Source organism: Diachasma alloeum, unplaced genomic scaffold, assembly GCF_001412515.2.
Source record: "Diachasma alloeum isolate Michigan unplaced genomic scaffold, Dall2.0 Dall_scaffold_00421, whole genome shotgun sequence".
NCBI lineage: Eukaryota > Metazoa > Arthropoda > Insecta > Hymenoptera > Braconidae > Diachasma > Diachasma alloeum.
The window spans coordinates 29,794-47,040 of record NW_021680560.1 but is presented as its reverse complement, the minus strand read 5'-3'; the positions used below and the strand labels follow the sequence as shown (position 1 = coordinate 47,040).

Sequence of the window (17,247 nt, the reverse complement as noted above, 5' to 3'; positions counted from 1 at the left end):
GGTCACTGATTACGAATATGATGATCGTTTGTGCGAAATCGTGGGCAGTCTCTTTGTTTATAACAATTTAATTGTTTAAAACGGAATATCGTGGAAATGGTTGGCTATAGGAGAAAATGTTTCAAACAAAAACTGTTCCTTATCGAAAAGTGGACATATTTTGTCTTATAACATTTTCTCATAGCTGTCATGGTTGCAGAGATATCGCGGATGCAAGTCCAGCGAGCGGCGCGCTGGCACTATTACGCGGCGGCAACGCGCTCCGGAGTCTTTTTAAAAAAAATGGTTGGACGGAGAAAAAAATAGTTGAAACAAAAGATGTTTATTATAAAAAAATACATCAGATCAGTATTTTGACTTTTTCAATTATTCCAAGTAATTTTCGAGATATTCAACGGTTTATGGGCGATAACGGAACAAATTCGCATTGCGTTGATCATTAAACCGTGATTATCACGTTAACTACTAGGAATAGACCAAAATGTCTAATAACTGTGTTTGAGATTGAAGCTAAATTGAGATGCCGGTTGGGGAAAAGTGGGATTGTGGAAGGAGGTGGAAAATTAAAACACGCGGAATTATAAAACCACACTGTTGATGTACTTTATTGTGGAATAACCCACGCGTCTTGATGAATTAATAATGTTACACTATTGAGTTGCTCGACAAAGTCAATTAAATGATTATTTAAAAATGCACTGCACTTGAGATTCTCTCGATATTGAACTTGATGATTGACTCAAAATAATTAATAGTTAACTCGGAATTAATTGATAATAGAATTGAATTAAATAGAGACGCTGTACGGAGCGCTAGACTCAAATGTATCGCGTTGATGTACTCCGGTGATGTACTCGATTGAGCGGTTACGGCGATACAGTACTGTGATTAGAGTGACTCTCTCGGTGGCTAGAGCGATACTACAGACTTTTTCGGGGATTTTCTTCGTAGCTGAATGTGACCCCGAAGGGTCCCGAAGTTTCTCGAGATTTTCGTTGAGCCCGGTGACCGTTTGACTAGTTTGAATAGCTGAATTTCAAACATCCCGGGGGCCATTCATCATCAGGGATGATGAATTGTGCGTTGAATTTCTCCGCTGCTTACTTTGCTGGTTACTCGTTGATTGGCTCTGGATCGTCTTCTCGAGAGTTTTCTTCTCCTGATTGTTCGATAGATTTCTTCTCCTGATTACTCATGTACTGGTGATAATTTAGGGCTGATTGCTGATGTACTGGTGATAATTTAGGGCTGATTGCTGATGTACTGTTGATAATTTAGGGCTGAAGTCATTTAATACGACTCACAGCTCGGATTGATGATATCTTCCAGGGCCTGTTCTGCGGTAGATAGGATGCTGGAGAGGCTTCTGGAAATTCTGATGCTTTCTTGATTTCTGGTTTTTCCTATGTCTCGCAGTTGACACAGACAAAACATTTACGGCTAAGTTACTTAGCCGATTTAACAACTGCTTCCCACTTGCCTCCGAAATGGGGTGCTCTCGGTGGTGAGAAGTTCCATTGAGTCCCATTTGTGGCGAGGGCAGCTTGGATCTGTTGATTCTCTCTGGACTCTTGATTGTACAGCTTGTTGAGTACTCCTGAGGCTCCAACGAACGTAGTGGCGTTGTTGCTGTACATAACCTCGGGGATACCTCTCCTTTCGGTGAATCTCTTATAAGCTCCGATGAAAGCCTGTGTTGTTTGCCTGGAAGCGAGCTCTAAATGGACTGCTGATGTACTGAAACACACAAATACTGTGATATGAACAATAGATGGTTGGGCATTTATGAGTCGCCATTTGAGAATGGGGAAGGGACCGGCATAGTCCGCTCCCATGTGGAGAAAAGCTCGTGCAGGTGATCTTCTTACAGCAGGCAGTTGGCCCATTAGGTGCTGGGCCTGTCTTCTTCGGTGTCTAATGCAGATAGGACAGCGTAGGATTTATGCTCTCACTATGCCTCTCCCACCGATGATCCAATATTTCTGGTGAGTATAGGCTAGGATGAGTTGAGTCCCTCCGTGGAGAGCTCTTTGGTGAGCTTCTTCGATGACCAATCATTGTGAGACGAGACTGATGAGACTGAACAATTGGATGAATTTCGTCACGGGCTAATTGAGAATTCTTAAGGCGGCCACCTAGCCTGATGATGCTCTCATTGTCTAGCGTTGGAGTCAGCTTTGCTAACGGATGACTCCGTGGTAGTTGATAGTCTCTCTCGAGAAGTCTATGAACAGATGCATATATTGATATTGTGTTATTTTTACCCGAAACAGTCTGGCTTCGTTGAGTTCTCTAGATGTGAGGACAGGCGTTTGAGGAACTGGCTGTCTCCTGCACCTATCAATTGCTCGGTTCAGGGTAGCTGTTACCTGGAGGACCTTGGATAGTCTTGAGTATCTGTTGAGAAGCTCTACCAAGGCTTTGACTTTGATGGTTGTCTGATGTGATAGAGATGGCCTCGCTTCTATTTATGCTTCTGCTGAGTGTCGGGTGGTAATGACTGCCAGCTTTCAGGTTCCTGATTTATCCATTCAGGACCTGACCACCATAGCTGATGTTCTGTTAGTTCCTTTGGTGAGAGTTCTCTGGATACACAGTCAGCTGGGTTTTCTTTACCGCTGATGTGTCTCATAATAGCGTTTGGAAGAGATTCCTGGATTTTGATGACTCTATTTTGGACGAAATCCTTCCATCTTGATGGGTGGCTCTTGATCCAAGCCAGGACAATACTGTCGATGCTGGCTCGTCGATTTGCTTGGTGCGAATGTACACCATTGCGCCCATTGCTGCTGTTGAAGCATCTGCAAGCCCGTGGATCTGGATGCTGCATATCTCCGATGAGAGTCTCAGCTGCCTTGGCACTGAGACTTGCTCTAACTTGTGGAGGTTCTCTCTGAAGCTCGTCCACTGGTTTTCATACTCGTCTGGAAGTGGCTCGTCCCAAGTGAGCTTAGGTCTCCATAGATCTTGAATAATTATCTTGCCTCGGGTGATTATTGGAGCGATGAATCCCAATGGATCAAACAGTTGAGCAATTTCTGATGCTACTACTCTCTTGGTGACTGTCGCTGACTCAAACTGCTTTGATTTAAATCGAAATGTATCGGACGATTGATGCCAATACAATCCGAGCACTTTGGTGATAGGCTCCTCGAACTGGATGATCAATTCTTTGATGATTTCCTCTGGTGGTGTTGATGTACCTCGGGAAAGAAACAATGGATGAGGGCGGTATCATTTGCCAAATTGATAAATAGAGAAAATGATACCTTACCTCTGAATCCAGTTGCTCCCTGCAATCCCGGGTTTTGAGTTGAAGACTTGCTGCGCTGATGCTCTCTCGATGTTCTCTGAAGGCTTGAGAGTGTCTTAAATTCTCTCAATCTGTGGTGATGTCTGCTTGTTGATGTTCTCTTGAGCTTGCCGATTGCTTGGTTCGGGATTTCGTTTCCTTAGCAAATCTCAGCTATTATTGAGTATTTATTGAGTGGCTCTCAGGCGCGGGCTCTGTTGTACCTGGGTGAGCCGATAACGACCTTTCTCTGTAGGATATCTCTGCTTTGGATTACTATTGATGACTGTCGTTTTTGTTCTATGATGAGTCGAACTGAGGTTATTACTGGTGACCCTCAGTTCCGTGCTGATTGCTTGTCTCTCAGACCCCTGATGCGGTGGATACTATGCTGTGACGGGTTCTGCTCCTTCTGGTGCTTTGCGCATGTGTCCCAGTGCCTCATACTCGTTGATGAATTCTCTGTAGAGCTGGGAATATGATTCGTCTGTCTGGAGACGACGTGCAACTGACTGGAGTTGACGTGAGGCCTTGAATTTAGACTCTCCGAGCGCTGTTGGTGAGGTCCGTAGAGGGAATCTGACGATGTAGCGCCCAGTTTCGTCTCTGGTGTGTGTGGACTTTCTGTGTATCTCACACTTGAGTTCATCTGGTGATCGCTCTGTTACTTGAGTTGATTGGTCCTGGTCCTAGCTCTTGGGTGAAGCTCTATTGACTGCTCGTTCATGGATTCCTTTAGTGCACTTGGGAATCCTTAGCGAGCAACTTTGCAATTGATTGTGTCTTACAGTTATTCAATCAATGGTTGTGTGTTGGCGCCAATCTTTTATTTGAGAAGTTCTGGACTTGACAACCTCTTTGATGATCCGCCTTGGCTGTTAGCCCCTATGATGATTGTCTCTTGGACCAGGTATTTGATAATTTCGATCAGCTAGTTGCAGAGTTTGTATAGTGCTGATCTCTGATTATTGATGAGAACTGTTGATTGATGATCTTGACGCTGAAGCTCAGTCGTTGCAGATCTTTGATGATTGTTCCCGATCGTTGACCTTGAAATCTAGAGGTCGATCGGCCATCCTCTCTGTTGATGATCGTAGATACTATAGATTAGTGAACTCTTTGGTGATGACTCTTCTGTTGTTGATGATATTCTCTTGATGATTAATCGATTAGAGCTCCGGTTCTAATCGACACTCTCTTTGTTGGCTATGCTCTTACTTGAACTATTGTTGATAGCGCAGATCATTGATACTCTGGAGATCGCGCATCTTCCTAGTATGCATCTAACTTGCCGGTGATGTTCCTCCTTCTGATGAGCCTTCTGTCGACTTGAAGGTGTAAATTCCCTCAGTTGTCGTCAACTTCGATGTGACTGCTCTTGGTGTGGATTTTGCTGAGGGGAGAAACACAGAAGATGAGGCCGTATCACTTACCAAGATTTGATCGTAAAAATGAGGAAGTGACGCTTGACCTCTCCTCTAGTGGTTTCTGAAAGTCCCTCTCTCGATGCTAGGGTCGATGATAGCTGAAGTTTTGGATGTTCAGCACTGCTATTGATACTCTTGATGATGTACTCTGAGTTGGAGGTAGCTATTGGATGAATCTATCCTCATTGTTGAACTGCTGACTTTGGATCTCCCGATAAGTTGTCTTGTTTTTCATCTGTTTCCGATTAATGAGCTTTCTCATCGATTGAGGTTCACTGTTGCTGATGCTGTTCTCTAGGAGCCTTCCGTCGACTCGGAGGAGGCGTAAATTCCTTCAGTCGCCGCCAAGCTCGTAGTTGATTGATTGCTAAGGGGAGAAACACAGGGTGAGAGACGTATCACTTGCCAAAGTATTGATAAATGGAATATGATACTTATCTCTCAATCCTGGAGTCTCTGGATTCCCTTAGCTCGTTGATGGTGTTGACAATCTCCTGATGATTCCTATAGAAGGTCGGAATTATATAACCCGATACTTCTCAACTAATTTGAGTCTTTTTGCAGCTCTCTGATAGGTAGTCTCGGTGATATACTCATGAGTCGGAAGTAAATTCTCGATGAATTTCTCTTGGAGGTTGAGCAGCTCTCTCCATCCCGCTTCGATGAGTTTCTTCTGGCCTTCTAATTCTTCGATGGTAAGGCTATTGATATTCTCTGCTGATAGCAACAGTTCTTGATGAATCTCGTCCAAGTTATTGACCTTGAAGTCGATCTGCTGCATTTGGAATTTTGAACTGTGGATAATTCCCCTGTCGCTCCCATGTCAGACACATTCCGTTTGATGCTCGTCTGTTGAGTAGAGTCCAGGATGGGAGTAGACTGCGTAGGGTTACCGCTAAAGTGCTCTGAATAATATGTTGATGAGTTGGCAGGAGGTTCTCGCTGAGTTTTGTGTTGGATGATGAGAAATTCATTCCATTCTCCTTTGATAATTTTCTCCTGGCCGTCCAACTCCTCGACTGTGAGACCGCTAATGTTCTCGGCTGACTGCAACAATTCTTGATAAATATCATTGAGTGAATTACCTTGAAGTCCAGTTTATTTGTTTGGAACTTCTGAGTCTCTGAGTTCGCCTATTGCAGTTCTCATCTCGGCTACAGTGTGTTTATTTTCTTGTTGGTGAATGGGAGTCGCGTCAGGAAACAGCGGTGTAATTTCTTCACTGAAGTGCGCTTGAGATGGATGCTCAGTTATCTGGATAATTGGCTCAATTTCGCTTGATTATCTCCTCAGTGCGTTCATGCATACGTTGATTATCTCCTAACTCCGCGTCTGACATGGTGGTCGTCTCTGCTCTGGGTGAGGTAACTTATCGATAGTAAGTAGATACCGACTGATGTTGACTTGATGCCCACTGTCGATAAGGTAGGGCACGTTATTAGGTGAGGGCACTCTTCCAACTGCCTATTGGTTTTCGCGTAGCGCGCGCGGCTTGGCCCTCGGCTAGTCCCGACGGAGACCGAGGTTTTTCGAAGTTGCACAGCACTAGAGGTCGAAATGTCACTACCGGTGTTTACAATACCGAACTTCAACTGTAAACACTAGGCACAACATTCTGCACTGTTGATTGTCTTGACCTGTCCGTAGATTTGCTCGTGTGGAACCCGAAAGTCCGTTACACACGAGGCGTCCCTTTTATTCTAGAATTTTCCACTCACTCTCACGCACTCTTTCTCTATCCGGCTCGAAGGACCATTTGTTTGAGATTGAAGCTAAATTGAGATGCCGGTTGGGGAAAAGTGGGATTGTGGAAGGAGGTGGAAAATTAAAACACGCGGAATTATAAAACCACACTGTTGATGTACTTTATTGTGGAATAACCCACGCGTCTTGATAAATTAATAATGTTACACTATTGCGTTGCTCGACAAAGTCAATTAAATGATAATTTAAAAATGCACTGCACTTGAGATTCTCTCGATATTGAACTTGATGATTGACTCAAAATAATTGATAGTTAACTCGGAATTAATTGATAATTGAATTGAATTAAATAGAGACGCTATACAAAGCGCTAGACTCAAATGTATCGGGTTGATGTACTCCGGTGATGTACTCGATTGAGCGGTTACGGCGATACAGTACTGTGATTAGAGTGACTCTCTCGGTGGCTAGAGCGATACTACTGACTTTTTCGGCGATTTTCTTCGTAGCTGACCGTGACCCCGAAGGGTCCCGAAGTTTCTCGAGATTTTCGTTGAGCCCGGTGACCGTTTGACTAGTTTGAATAGCTGAATTTCAAACAAACTGAAAAGACGAGTCATAAAATTACCAATATCTTTTGTTACAACTTTTTTTCTCTAGCTCCGTCCGTTCAGAAAATATTCCGGGCGCAAATCAGGGTATGAGTGCATTGAACGTCCACCTCAACTCCACACGTCGCACAACGGATTTGCAGTGTTATGTGGCGTTGCCACAGTTTTCTCCGAATTCGTACACAATAGCCTTATCTATGTTTTCATTTTTGAGTTTTGTTTTCATCCTACGGAATTGAAGAACTCACCGTCAGTTTGCATTGAGACTCCTGAGGGTGAAGATCGTATTTTCAGAGAGTTTATTTTTTCGCGTGATTTTCTGGCTAGATTGCACGTTGTTTAGCGAACAAATAGCAGAGTAACGAGTTGAACGAATTTCACAGAGAGAGTTAGTTGCTGAATGAATGGCACTAGAGAAAAAAAGTTGAAACAAAAGATATTGGTAATTTCATGACTCATCTTTTGAGTTATTAGACATTTTGGTCTATTCCTAGTAGTTAACGCGATAATGACGGTTTAATGATCAACGCAATGCGAATTTGTCCCGTCATCGCCCATAAAACGTTGAATATCTCGAAAATTACTTGGAATAATTGAAAAATTAAAAAAACTGATCTGATGTATTTTTTTGTAATGAACATCTTTTGTTTCAACAATTTTTTTCTCCGTCCAACCATTTTTTTTTAAAGACTCCGGAGCGCGTTGCCGCCGCGCAATAGTGCCAGCGCGCCGTTCGCTGGACTTGCATCCGCAATATCTCTGCAACCATGACAGCTATGAAAAAATGTTAAAAAACAAAATATGTCCACTTTTTGATAAGGAACATTTTTTGTTTGAAACATTTTCCCCTATAGCCAACCGTTTCTGCGATATTCCGTTTTAAACAATTAAATTGTTATAAACAAAGAGACTGCCCACGATTTCGCACAAACGATCATCATATTCGCAATCAGCGACCTCGAAAACATAGAATCCAGTAATAAAATCTAATGGACATCTCAATGTACAAAGAAGTACCCCTAGCGTATGGACTAATTAGGAAATGTGAAAAACGATGGATTGCAAAGTTTCCATTCGCAAGCAAAACGAATGGATTGAGCTCATTCTCGTTTATCTATTTTCCATAAGAGTGGAGTTGACTCTTGTTTTTTTTTATTATTATTATTATTATTATTATTATTATTATTATTATTTTTATTATTATTATTATTATTACCTGGTTTTGATGATTCGGTCGTTTTGTCTTCTTTCTGTTCTTCCGTTTCATCACGGATGCTACCGACTCCCGTATCGATGATCATATCCAGCAAACCTTTTCGTCCTGTTTGTCGATGAAGGTTCAAAAGGGTGATCACTGCCTCATTTTTCATAGCACCCACTTGTGTTTGGTGAGCAATATCAAACAAGTCTTCCAACGTGCATCTAAAGATTGCCTCTCTCGTTTGATATGTGTGAGAATTCTTCTTCTCAGGAGGATATTTGAGGATATTTTGATACTCGTTCACTACTTTCTCGAGTTTAGCAATCGCGTGGTATTCTTTCATTATCGGAATCCCTGCGTATTCCCAAAACACTGTCACCTTTCGCACAACTCGCGTCGCAGCTTCACGGGCTGTGAGTTATGGTCTATAACGTCGGGTATGATGGAAATAACACTCCAATACTAGTTTGTTGGAAAGCAATTGATTGCCAACAATTTCCGATCTCATTTTACCAATTAATGGAATTTCCGTATCTTTTCGCGTCTCCGGCATTTTCGTATACGTGCTCTCTCAGTGATATAAACACGAAAGAAGCTTGTTGCGATGCTTCCTGTTCAGAAGTTTTTGCTCAACTGAACTTTAGTGAGGACAAGGGAATTGACAGAGGGTATGGAATATTAAGAAACACTGAAATACCTACATAGCCTCCTTCCCGTTCAAACAGATGAGGGCCCTTGGCTTTACTCCTCATAAATTGTTTGAGATTAGTCATTCGCCTTGCACTGACCCTTATTCAATATTATTTGTCAATTTCCAATGCAGGTAAATGACTGAACCCCAAGCCATGATTTGTGAATTGTAAGAAAAATTCACAATAGAATTCATTCTAAGAATAAAGCGTGTTCGAAGTAAATAATTCGTTTATTTGGATTCATATGTTGCAATTCAGTAGTTAAGTGGTCAATCGGTTTAAGTCGACTTAGCTCTTAGATGAATTTTTGCAGGATATCTCGAAACCTATTGAAGATGGTGAAATTTTTATAAAAACCTTGTTTGGTGAATATCTAGGGTTAGGGTGGATGTGGGATGAAAATGTGGAGGGAGATCCTGGGAAAATTATGTTAGGCGGGTTATAAAAAATCACAATATATTTCCGTGGGATCGAACCACTTGTCAATTAATTTCACACTCTTTGGTATATTAACTGTTGAATGGCTAATCTTCACTGATAATTGTCTTTTCACCTTTATCTCGTTGAGTCACTGAAATTATACTGAACTTAATCAACAAGTTGATGTACTGAACAAAGATCTTAAATTTAGGATACTGATTGACTGGATCTACTAGCTCATTATCGTGACGATACTGAAACACAACTGATCACTGACTCTTCCGGGTGCCGCGCTGACCTGTGTCCGTTGACCCGAAGGATCACGGAGATTTTCGGAGATGGCCGAGTTAGTCGACCGTGACTAATATGGAGATTTTAAGCTGCATTTCGAACAAACCTCTTCTATAGAACTCGTTTTGCTTTACAAAAACGGTTTTTATCAAAATTCTGCTATCTAGCTTAGATTCTGAGATATTATCAAAAAACTAGGGCTGAACAAAAATTGACTTAGACCGATTGACCACTTCGCTACTGAATTATCCTTTTTTATGTATATTTGTCAGTCTGAATTGTAAAAATTATTCCTAGATTTGAAAACAACATTTTAAAATTCATTTAAATTATTTTTGGGCAAATGAAAAGATTCTCAAATGCCTCACTCCCCATGGTTGGGCGGAAGGACGACCGTAGACCTATGATTTATGGCCTAAGGCTAGCACGCGGTCTTGGGTGGACACTTGTGACCTTTGAGAAGATCGTCATAAAATCATTTAACTTGTCGCCAAACTACTCAGCTATGAACTGCCAGTGGGTCAAATATTTTCTTAAATTTTGAAATGCTGTTGAGGCCTGTTAGAAGCGTTTTAAAAATTTGAAAAAATTCACATCGCTTCTTCATATCATGAACTATCGTTTTGAGACAGGAGAAGAGTGAAATTGGGAAATATATATTTCGTGGGCCACTCTAATTTACATGCATGATTCATATATTCCAGTTCATCTCGTGTGACGACTGGCCTTTGAGGAATTATTGTCTTCTAGTCAATGTGTGTTGGTAGCTTCCACTCAGNAAAAACAGTAATTGGTCCATATATTTTTTTTCTTCCTGAACCCACCGCAACCGATTTTCATCACAAAGTACAGTCACGCATGTAATAGCCTCTGCCTAATATTAACATGTATGATTCATATATTATAGTTCATCTCGTGTGACGACTGGCAGTTGAGGAATTATTGTCTTCTAGTCAATGTGTGTTGCTAGCTTCCACTCAGCTGTCCATTCATAATGCAACCCATTGGACGTTGGAAAACCATATTTACAAAATCCATAGAGTGACAGAATGATACTATGTGTAGTTGAAGTCGTAGAACCGTGGCCATTATATTGTCTTGGCCAAAGAAACCACTCCGCTGGTAAAATTACGATTAGCCTGATGGTTCATATTGGAATTCCCCCCCATCAAGATTTTCTTCATCGATCCAACCATTAGAAGTATTGTTGAACTCCAAACTTTTGACAGATCGCGCATTGCCAGTTTCCTGTCACAACGAGACATTGAAATATTTTGACTATTATTGACGCCTCCTCACAAACACCGTCACGAATCGATTAATTTTGATTAACTCGGCCCCAAAACTCGGCCCCAAAAACTCGGCCCCAAAAACTCGGCCCCAAAATCTCGGCCCCAAAAACTCGGCCCCAAATACTCGGCTCCAAATACTCGGCCCCAAAAACTCGGCCCCAAAAACTCGACCCCAAAGGACGACTCTGAAACCGTTCTCCCGGTAACTCATTTTCATCTCGTCCATAAAATCCACAAAATCTTGGCTCCAAACCGTCGTCTTCAAGAGTGTGACCTCAACCGCCACCCCTCGAAGAAAAAACTTGGCCCCAAATATCGATGTCGACTGGTCCATAAGTTCAGTGTAACGTCAACAACTGCATGAGTTGTATGGCAACAAATGAACATGACTTTGAAATTTACACACAGCCAACGTAATGGTCTGCTGCTTATTTACCAAGGGCACTCCTTATCTATACATCACGAAAAAGAAGGCAAAATCATATGGAGGTGCCGCAACAAATTTTGCTCCGCAAGGGTGCATACTGATTGTATGCTTCCTTCAGGGAAAATCCTCAAAGAGACACATCATAACGACAAACATAACAGCCAAAGGATGAGAGCGCGAAATGTTCAAAATAAAACACAAAAAATTGAAGAAAGTTATCATAATGATTTTTCAAGCAATTGGAAATTTGTCAATGAATTACTCCCATCTAATTCGTACATATACGCACCAGAAAGACATCCCTTCGGTAGGAATCCCAATCAGGCTAAGCAACATATGAAACCATTTGGATTCAGTAACCAACATATCACCATACCTCTGGTCACGGACGAATCACCTAACCAGTGGCAAATTTCACATCAGATTTCCGTCGCAAGAGAATCGATCAAACAGAAACACAAAATGTTGAAATTGAGTAAAGAGCCTGCTGATAATGCTGTGAATGATATTGAAAGCCATGCTTCTGCACTTGAAGGCCTGTCCCGAAAAACCCGGAATGAAAATGTGATCAACAATAGTAACATTGTAGCCTATAAAAATTCTGAACCTGCAACCAACATACATCTAAACATTCATGAATCATGTGATGGTATTCAATATGAAAAACGCAAAAAATATAATAAATATATTGTAAGTGTGGTTCAACCCAAATGAAATGACAAAGCAACTGGACAGGTGATTCATCCGTGACCAGATGTATGGTAATATGTTGGTTACTGAATCCAAATGGTTTCATATGTTGCTTAGCCTGATTGGGATTCCTACCGAAGGAATGTTTTTCTGGTGCGTATATGTACGAATTAGATGGGAGTAATTCATTAACAAATTTCCAACTACGTGAAAAATCATTATGATAACTTTCTTCAATTTTTTGTGTTTAATTTTGAACATTTCGCGCTCTCATCCTTTGACTGTTATGTTTGTCGCTATGATGTGTCTCTTTGAGAATTTTCCCTGAGGGAAGCTTACAATCAGTATGCACCCTTGCGGAGCAAAATTTGTTGCGGCACCTCCATATGAGTTTGCCTTCTTTTTCGTGATGTATAGACAAGGAGTGCCCTTGGTGAATATGCAGTGGACCATTACGTTGGCTGTGTGTAAATTTCAAAGTCATGTTCATTTGTTGCCATGCAACTCATGCAGTGTTGACGTTACATTGAACTAATGGACCAGTCGACATCGATATTTGTGGCCGAGTTTTTTCTTCGAGGGGTGGCGGTTGAGGTCACACTCTTGGAGACGACGGTTTGGAACAAGATTTTGTGGATTTTGTGAACGAGATGAAAATGAGTTACCGGGAGAACAATTTCAGAGTCGTCGTTTGGGGCGGAGTTTTTGGGGCCGAGTTTTTGGGGCCGAGTTTTTGGGGCCGAGTTTTTGGGGCCGAGTTTTTGGGGGCGAGTTTTGGGGCCGAGTTTTGGGGCCGAGTTTTGGGGCCGAGTTAATCAAAATTAATCGATTTGTGGCGGTGTTTGTGAGGAGGCGTCAATAATAGTCAAAATATTTCAATGTCACCTTGTGAGAGGAAAATGGCAATGGGCGATCTGTCAAAAGTTTGGAGTTCAAAAACACTTCTAATGGTTGGATCGATGAAGAAAATGTTGATGGGGGGGAATTCCAATATGAACCATCAGGCTAATCGTAATTTTCCCAGCGGAGTGGATTCTTTGGACAAGACAATATAATGGCCACGGTTTTAGCATTTCAACTACTCATAGTATCATTCTGTCACTCTATGGATTTTGTAAATATGGTTTTCCAACGTCCAATGGGTTGCATTATGAATGGACAGCTGAGTGGAAGCTAGCAACACACATTGACTAGAAGACAATAATTCCTCAAAGGCCAGTCGTCACTCGAGATGAACTAGAATATATGAATCATGCATGTAAATATTATGCAGAGGCTATTACATGCGTGACTGTACTTTGTGGTGAAAATCGGTTGCGGTGGGTTCAGAAAGAAGAAAAATATATGGACCAATTACTGTTTTTCATGAATCAATCGGTGTCTGAGGAAAGTAAATGTCTACCTTCTGGATATGTTGGAATTATCACAGAAACTCTTTTCGGATCATTGAATGAAATCCAACTCAACTCTGAGGAATTATTGAATCGAACGATCAATGATTATCACAGGCATATGGCTCAAATAGGATTACATCACCTACATGATCAGCTGGATCAATTGAGAAATAAAAATGAAACCTGTGTCGAAGATTTTTTAAAGACCGTCAAATTAATTGAAGAGCCACAAAAAGAGGGCAAATTCCCATCATTGCTTCATCATCAAATGCTCAATACCATCCGATATTGCGCGAAACGTTTGGAAATCGAGCTGGATATGTACATGCATTTTCTGGAAACGATAATTGATCCCATACATTCTGCAAACGCAGAAGTCATTCATTTTGAATTATTCACTTATAAAAAACTGGAAATTGTTGTCAATTATTTCATTGCAATGAGACAGGATCAGTCATTTGTTCTCCCTCTCTCGATTGAACAAACACGTTCTGATGATTTACTAGAAAAATTGAAGGTAAAGTTTGGATTTGATGATGGGAAATTGGATGTAATATTGAAAATCCTACCGTTAAACTCAAAGACAGGAATTGTACAAAATGTATCCATATCCTACGGCTCAAGTGTTCGGCAACCGCCAAGGGTCAGCGTACATTCAACCTCGAGGAGACTACCTGCTGCTTAGCCAATATCATTATACCTTGGCACACTCTAAAGACATTGCCGAATGCTTGACCACAGATGATTATCAGTATATTTGTCAACTAAAGTACCCATTCTATGATGCTACTTCTCAACCAATTTGTAAGGCTGCAATGTTTATGACCAGCAGACAACTGTCACCACTTGCTAATTGTAGTATCAAACTGAGTTCCACCTTTGCGTCATATCGAAAGCAAACAGAAAAGGGCTGGCTATACTCACCTCTCTCTAGACGAGGTGAATTTTTCATATGGAGGAGAGTAGAGAGATGCAATGAATATCTCAGGCACAGGAATTCTTCAAGTCAAGACAGGATGTGAGGCTTATACATCGTATGCAACGATGATTGGCTATCAACAATTTGTAGAAATATCAGCGGAATATATTACTGCTAGAAATCTCAATGTTACTCAGATGGTGCAAAAATACGTTGAATATCTCCCACAATATTATGTACAACTAGATGAGTTTTTATATCAGTGCAAAAAAGATGAGCAATCATCCGTCACAATATTATTTTTGGCAGCAGCAGTGGGAATATTTTTTCTTTGGCTTATAGCATTGTTGTTGTTGTTCCGAGTAACAAAAGAAGATGAAACTGGTAGCATAGTCGTTGGGTGGATTAAAGACACACATGTATGAGGCCTTTTATTGAATAAAAAAACTTTTTTTTTCTTAACAAACTATTGTTTTATTTTCCCCATCCATCATCTTTTTACAAATTATTTACAATATTATTATTCTTAAAACCGTAAGGCAAAGTATCTGTCGTATTTGGCAGGAGAATGCGGTTATCATCATGCCAACTCAGAGCTAGTTTAGTTTGATTGATCGTGAACACATCATGTTTCATAGATCGTATCATATTCTGTGACATCCACACATTTTTATGTTGGTTCAAACAGGCCTTATAGTCTTCAAATGTCATACGTTTCACTGCTGATTTTATCACTCCTTTGGCCCGCGATTTTTCTCGATCTTCACCAGACACTTTGAAACTATACATGTTTGCTCGAAGCCCCACGAACTCAGTCATAATCTTGCCATGATTTTCGTCTTTCATTCCATCTAATTTCTTCTTATTGTTTAGAGGTATATTATATACATTATTTATTGGATAATCAGAAGTGTCGAATTTATCAATATCATTTTTCATAATTTCATAAATATCCTCTACTCTGAAATGATAAATAAGACTATCCGTGTCTGTGTACAATAGTTTTGCCCCATCCTTAAAAGTTTTTAACATAATTATAGTGAAAATCATAAATATATGTTTTAGAAATATCTAGAATACTAAAGCCTACGTATATTGGTTTATTAAATTTAATTTTCGTTCGGCTCATTTGGATTATTACCAAATCGTTATCGAAAATAATACTACTATGAAAGTTGGATTTCGATATCCAACTCTCAGCACCCCATCGTCCATCCCATCTTGANTTTCACAAGAAGTTTTTCTCTTATGTGTTCATCAAACCACTGCCTAATATCAGTTGAATCAAGAATTATTTCATTCTTGGTACTGAAAAATTTTTCTTCTTCAATGAGATGTTCATCTCTTAATTTCATATTTACACGTTAACACTACATTCACTTTCAAGTTTCCTTCTTGTTTCAATTCATTTTTGAAGTGAAACTTCTTTACGCGCATCATGANCTCTTCATGCAATTCCTGTGGGTATTCCAGGTCAACCTCCAGGATGTATCCAGTCTCTGAGTCATCTGGAATATTCAGGATGTTGAGGGATGACCAATCTTCCATCCAACAGAAATTCCCACTCGGCAAATGATGACTCATTGCTGCTCCATATAAGTTTTTCACATCTAGATACATCAAATACGATTTTTGNTTTCAATTCATTTTTGAAGTGAAACTTCTTTACGCGCATCATGAATTTTCGACGACCGGAGTAAAACCGACTCAAGACCGTCACGAAAAAACGCCATAGCGAGGTGGGGGTAACCAGACCCCTGGGGACCCCCAGCATCCCTCACCGTTCACTGTCGCTCTCTCACCGTATCCGCTTACTGAGGTGAGGGAGCCACTGACGAACGTTCTCTCTCTCTCTTGTCTCTTTTCCTCTCTCTCTCAGACCCTGGCCAATGACGCCACGCCAAGCATCAGCTGCTTGGTTAGTGTACTGCGCCGTGAGTGTAATACAACGAGTGAAATACGTAATTGATTGTGGTTTATTCGATTTGGAACAGAATTTTGTGTCAAAAATGAGTAGTGACGAGATAGAAGTGATAAATACATCCGTGGCACAAGAGGAAATATCCCCTGAAAATCACCAAAGAAGAGGAGAGTCTGATTCACAGAGTGATGACATTAACATAAGGTAAATATAACCAAGAAGAGTTGATAAATATCTCACAAAATAGTATTGTTGTTGTAATAGGATAATAGGATTGTTTAACATATTGGCGAGATTATACTAACAGTGAAATATGATGTAGGGATGTCGTTCCTATAAACGAAGCGTGTGCAAACAAGCGTCGAGGGGGAAAGTGGGCAGAGGCCAGCAGGCAGTACAGACAGCGGGAAAATGAATCAAAGCCTCCCAAACCTCCAGCTAAAACGGCTGTAGTACGTAGTAAAGCATACAGAGAGAGTCAAAAACTTCTGTGATCTGCTGTAGCTGAAGCTATAACACCTGCTCCAATTCCATCAAAAAAACGTAAAATCATTCCGTCTTCTACGTGTACTTCGAATTTATCGAGTCCGAATGATGGTCCAGAATACGTCCGATATGCAGCACAAATTTATTACCAACATTCCCTGCCAATACAGCACAATATTCACCAAAATTCAATAAGGCAGCAGCGAATGATTGGCGCTGAGATATCGGAACGAATAAATTTAAGACTGAGAGAGATAACAGGTCATCTTAAATCCTTATTCAGTGGTATGAATATGATCTTCATTGGAGATTTGAGACAATTGCCATCAGTGAGAGCAACGCCTATTTATAAGCAAAAAATACAAAGAATAGGTGGTAATCAGTTATGGAGGAGTATTGAATTTTATGAACTGACAGAGGTAATGAGACAAGAAAATGAATGTTTCTCATCAGCCTTAACGAAAATTGGTAACGGGCAAA

The 17,247-nt window shown here is 40.7% G+C and overlaps 1 protein-coding gene across 1 annotated transcript; it reads right to left on the bottom strand.

Annotated features, from left to right (window-relative positions):
- Nucleotides 1-1,112: 1,112 nt before the first annotated feature.
- LOC107042122 lies at nucleotides 1,113-1,886 on the bottom strand. The gene is made up of 2 exons (XM_015263013.1): nucleotides 1,450-1,886; nucleotides 1,113-1,263 (listed from the first exon to the last, which is right to left on the bottom strand). The coding sequence occupies exons 1-2, from the start codon at nucleotides 1,884-1,886 to the stop codon at nucleotides 1,113-1,115; spliced, it is 588 nt and encodes a 195-aa protein (XP_015118499.1).
- Nucleotides 1,887-17,247: the final 15,361 nt, after the last annotated feature.